At 41.6% G+C, this 5,796-nt stretch overlaps 1 protein-coding gene across 1 annotated transcript in view; it reads right to left on the reverse strand.

Annotated features, from left to right (window-relative positions):
* The window catches only part of LOC101849653, a gene marked incomplete in the record, with an annotated part of 73,610 nt that overhangs the window by 9,386 nt on the left and 58,428 nt on the right, over window positions 1–5,796 (reverse strand). Inside the window, 2 exon segments of the mRNA XM_013088951.2 lie at window positions 977–1,084; window positions 3,703–4,621. Coding sequence (XP_012944405.1) covers window positions 977–1,084; window positions 3,703–4,621 — 1,027 coding nt within the window.

Here is a 5,796-nt window from a genome sequence, read left to right on the forward strand (position 1 = left end):
TTCTCTCTCTCTCTCTCTCTCTCTCTCTCTCTCTCTCTCTCTCTCTCTCTCTCTCTCTCTCTCTCTCTCTCCTTACTCTCACATCTCCTTCTCGGTATCTCATATAAGCGCATCTGTTAGTCGTGAGTAGTACAGGTGAATGTTTGGAGGTGGTAGCCCACAATCCCTCCTCTATGACACAAACATAATTACTTCACGAGGGTATTCTACTATGTGAGGCAGCGTGGTGGAATCAGGCTCTCATCAATGTTTGGGCATGTAAAGTTATTGGTATCATCTTAAAGCTCGTTCACCTGTCTTTATTTGGATGAAAAAGTATCCATTTATCTTGAATACAAGTCAAGATATTTACGAAAGTTGGAGGTGGGGGTCACCTGTTTTCAGAGGTAAAATTAGTGAGAAAATGGCCGCCAAAGGTTAGTTATTTCCTTTGCTTAAGAGTCCGTGGTAATAGAACATTTACATTTTTTGTGCCTTTAAATAACGTTTTTCCAGAAAAATCCACACAGAAATTAGTTCTTTAGTGGGCATGAAAGGCGTTAAGCAAAAAACAAAAATTTGACAAAAATTCACAAACCTGTGGAAAAACGCAAGTTTCTTGTCTTTGGTTATTTTGATTCCACCACGCTGCCTCACATATAACATTCACGATATTTTTATCTGAATTAAATTTGATTTTCCAAAGAATAAAAACAGACTGTAATTGTAAACTGCAATCAAGCAGCACCGCTAAAGAAGAATTCAACGACATTCAACAGGGAGCAACATGGTTCTCCATTCATTCCTTTGCTCGGATGCTCTCAAAAAAGCTACGTTGCCCTGATCTTTCCCTGTTACCCATTTGTTTAGGTTCCCTAAGTATGTTATTCTGGGCGGTGTCTGGGCCTACCCCTGCTTCGAACACACGCTAGACAAAATTATGAAACTTCCATTTCCTGAATTATAGGCCAAGACAAAACGTCCCATCAATACGTACTGTTTGATCCTTTTATCCTGAGGCTTCCCTTCAGCTTGTTCTTGAGCGATGTCCAGGTGCCGCTTTTACTACCCTTGTCGAAGGAATCATCGCCCTTTTCCGATGAGGCTGTCAGAGAGAAAAATTATATATATATATATATATATATATATATATATATATATATATATATATATATATATATATATATATATATATATATATATATATATATATATATATATGGTAAATGCTTTACGGCGCTCACAACTGCATAAGGTCATATGAGCGCGCGAGACACATGAAACATTTTCAGTTGGTAGGAAATTTTGAATTTTGCCCGGATGGCGGCCGAAGCCTACTCTTATCGATTTTAGACTACCAAGGGATCTTTAACGTGTGCAACTTGCACGCGGGACCTCCAAGATTTTTCGCCCTTATCCGAGAAGGCTAGGTGTTAGATCTTACCTACCATAAGATCAGGGGTATGGATGAAAGACAGCAGTGAGAAGGAGCCAAGGAGTAACAGTAGAAAGGCTGCAGAAAGAGTCGGAAGCCCAGAGGAGGGGGCAAAGGGGAGGGGGGAGTGGTCAGAAAGTGGAGACAAAACAGACGACAAAACATTTTTAAAGAGCAGGAAAGGAGGTGAAAAGAGAACATTTAGAGGAGAAAATGTTCCGTCGCTATCCGGATTCGAACCGGGGACCTGTTGAATGAGAGACAAACACAGTTTTCTCTAGACCACCACGAGAGCCCCCAGTTCGTATGTTTAATATTCATCACAGCTCAGAAATGCCAAAATGAGACCAAAGATAGTGGAAAATCTTTGATAAGACTACTGGTGTCTGTGATGTATTGGTTATAATTATAGTGCGGTCAAAAATTCGTGGCGTAACCTATTGCCATATATATCCTTAGCTATCGAACACAGATTCTCCAACGTTCGCACAATGACTTATATCAATTTGTCTTAACTGATGACTATTTTTTCAAACTCCTCTACACTGTATTCTAGAAAATTCCTTAACAAATATTAATAAAAAATCGAAGTCGACGTTTTCTCCAGCTTTTAAAAAAGTGTACAACTTGGGCAACGTCGCTTTGAAAAGCAAGTCTGACATTGTTTTCTAATCGCGACGGTATGCTTATTGAACGCATGTTTTGAGAACCCAGTGTAAAAATGTGTTTAGCCATTTTTTAAAAGAGTGTCATTGGTGAGCTGTGACGTAGGCCATAAGCGTACACAAAATGTGTGCAAGAAGCAGGAAGGGCTGTGAACAACCCCATTTTTCGCGTGACGGAGACTTATAGCATTTTATATAAATTATGAAAAACAGTTTTTAAATCTAGCCTCAATTGTTGTGAGAAAATATGACTAAGTTAAGAAAAATTGATACAAACAGCTGTGCAAAGTATGAGTGACGGTGATTTACCCATTTAAGAGATATTTGAGGATAAGTAGCGCCATGAATTTTTACAGCACTGTAGATTTCTATGTCCAGTGCACACTGCCCTTCTGATTCATCGGATGGAGTCGGGAATGTGAGTGCGACTCTCGTTTGGGAAAGTACTTTCATCAGGTATCTCCATTGGTCTGTTTGGAGTTTGGACGCTGCACCCCACTTAGTTCTGGGTGACCTTGACGAACATGGTTGAAGCAGGACTTCTAATTAACCCTATCCGTACACCCTGGGGTCATTTTGTACCCCCGGGGCTGTATTCTTCACATTTTACAATACTTCTAGATCTAGTACGAAGATCTCTTTGAAACTTTCAGTATTTCTCAAAAAATCAATTTGACACACTGCGATGCAAAGCGTACGGATCTGATTAACGAGTAAATGTCATCTTTGAAAGTGGTGGCACAGAGTTTCCCACGTCGTACGGATACGATAGTAAAACACAACGTTCGGCTAAATTGTATTGATGTGGGTGTAAAATATTTCAAAAACAATACTGAGATCAATTTTCATCTTTAAAAATAACAACAATTAGTGGAGTTGCACGCCATAATAGACAACATATATTCGGTAATTTGGACAGAAGAGCGCTAGGTCGTCGACAAGACATCAGACTGAAAGGAAAAACATTCCAGGAATAGGAACTAAATTCAGACACAGATCTGATTCCAACCTCGGATCCATGCATGTAGACTAAAACGGTCTTTGTTTTAGTTTTAGTAAGAGTTTTACGCACTTGCAACATAACAAGGTCATATAAGTGCCGAAGATTCGAGGTGTTACAAGAGAGTAACAAAGATAAAAAAGAAGGAGGGGAGACAGAGACGATATATTTCTTAAAGGAAAGAAGGAACAAACCACATCAGAGCACCCGCTAACCACCCGCTAAAACAGTCTTCAAATTGAGGAACAGTGGCCGACAGATATTTGTTAAATCAAATACGTGTCTGTTTATGGTAGGTCTTGATGTGCACACTTAATGGAAAACAGAAGAAGAAGAACAGACAGACAACACAGAGCATTGGTGTTACAGAAGAAAGATCGAGAGGTTTTGAGCCATGTCAGAAAAGAAGAAAATGAGCTATCTGCGATAAGCAATATTTTTTTAGACTTCAGCTACAGAGTTGAAAGGTGGAAAGTTCCCGCAAAAAGATAGATAGGTCCCCAAGACGGAGCCCGATTTTTGATTGACTAATTTCCTTTCACCTCTGTAGCTGTCGTAGTTTTATGGGAAAAGTGACACATGTGTTTCCAAGTTGCCGAATATATAATAGATAAGTGACTAACCTTGAGAACTGGAAGAAGTATCCGATCCGGCAACTCGAGAGATCTCCCGGAAGCCTAAGGTGGACTGCCTCGTCTGCAGCCTGCGTAGTTCTGTGGAAATCTCATCCAGATTGTTCTCCGTGACCCCATTACTCACGACAACTTTCGCGCCAGAAGGCGCCTCTGGTGCTCTTCGGGTCTTTCCTGACCCCACAGATCTGACACTGCCCGTACTTCCCCGCTTTTTGTTCACAGTAGCGTAAATCGGCTGGATGGCGGCAGTAGGAGAGGACTCACCGCTATGACTGTTTGTTCTCGTCCTCTGTACAGAGGTCACCGCCACTTCTGAATAGACGTGCTCTGACGTCCCGTTTTCTCTGCTCTGTGAGCTGGAGCGAGACGGCGTGGGGCTTCTCCCGGCACTACTGGTGGTGGTGAACACAGGCGAAGACGCCGAGAAATCCGTCACAGCCTCTTCTATAACCGTCTCGATGACGGGTATGTCTTCACCATCCTCTATGAAAGTCTCGATGACAGGTTCATTATTATTTACACTCTCGATGTATCCGTGAGAAATAATCGAAGAACGCAGCTGTTGCTGTTGGTGCTGTTGCTGTTGGTGCTGTTGCTGTTGCTGTTGGTGCTGTTGCTGTTGCTGTTGGTGCTGTTGCTGTTGCTGTTGTTGAATTTCCTGTCTTTGCTGTTCTCTCAGAGCGCTCTGCTGGAGAAATGTGGTATAATCCACGGCGTGCTCGCTGTGGTCTGAGCCGTGCCTGAAGTGGCCCAGGCTGTCTTTGTTATCCACGGACCACGAGTTGGCCATCTGTGTTTCCGTGTGGTGGTCGTCGGCGTCTGTGATGTTGTCAAGCTCCTTCCACGAGTCCTCGTAACTCCTCCGGTACATAATATCCTTGTCTCCTGGGTAGCAAATGGCTGTGCGCTGCAAAGGAAATAAAAATTGTGAGGCGTGCTGACAAAATGAGATGCTTTTCGCAATCCACAACTGGAGATATTATTGGCCAAAACTCGATACTAGGGTCAAATTGATACAATTTCTATTGATGCCATATTCTTTACCTATATATATATATATTATTCCTTTAATTATTTCATACATACAGATTGTAAAGACTTCACCTATAAAATAAGTAGAATGTATCTTTTTCCACCTGGCTTGATAAATCCGAGAAGTAACTCATTTTTTCTGCACGCTAAACAAATTTAGAGAAATTAAGGTTGAAGTTTGATGAGCACTTGCATAGCATCTGACACGGTGTAATGAATGAATACATATCGTTAAAGGCTCGTCAAGACCACCTTTTTAGCTTGTCAAAAGAATTCTCGTAGCTAGCATCAAACTGTTTGTTAACACTTTTACTTTAAATCAATACATGATCAAGGATTTGTTCTGAATTTGAGCTGTTTTGAGAGTTTTTAAGGCTTTGAACCCCATTTGACCCAGTCCTATAAACGTTAAATTCGGATGTCTCTCTTATTATACAGCCTTACTGTGCTGAAAGAGGCGTAAAAAGCTATGAGGAAAATGACAATTAATTTTTTAAGTGAAGCAAAAGGCCGCTTATTCTGTTAATCTCAACTACCAGTGCCAAAGGCTGCTTTTTCTGTCAATCTCAACTACCAGTGCCAAAGGCTGCTTATTCTGTCAATCTCAACGACCAGTGCCAAAGGCTGCTTATTCTGTCAATCTCAACTACCAGTGCCAAAGGCTGCTTTTTCTGTCAATCTCAACTACCAGTGCCAAAGGCTGCTTATTCTGTCAATCTCAACGACCAGTGCCAAAGGCTGCTTATTCTGTCAATCTCAACTACCACTGCCAAAGGCTGCTTATTCTGTCAATCTCAAATACCAGCGCGTTGCTTTCGCTGGCAGGAGACCCAAGTTCGATAGGGGAGAACTTTTATCGAGTATCTCGGTTTTTCTGAGGAGATGTTGTATCCCTCTCAGCCTCAGCCTGCGTTGGCACTGACAGGTAGGGCAGAACCCTGCCTCCAAATACATGATCTAAAACGTGTCAATGGGACGCTTGAAAACACCTGTATTACAAAAAAGACACCTTCTCTCTCTCTCTCTCTCTCTCTCTCTCTCTCTCTCTCT

This window comes from Aplysia californica, unplaced genomic scaffold (assembly GCF_000002075.1).
Source record: "Aplysia californica isolate F4 #8 unplaced genomic scaffold, AplCal3.0 scaffold00842, whole genome shotgun sequence".
In the NCBI taxonomy this organism is placed as follows: Eukaryota; Metazoa; Mollusca; class Gastropoda; order Aplysiida; family Aplysiidae; genus Aplysia; species Aplysia californica.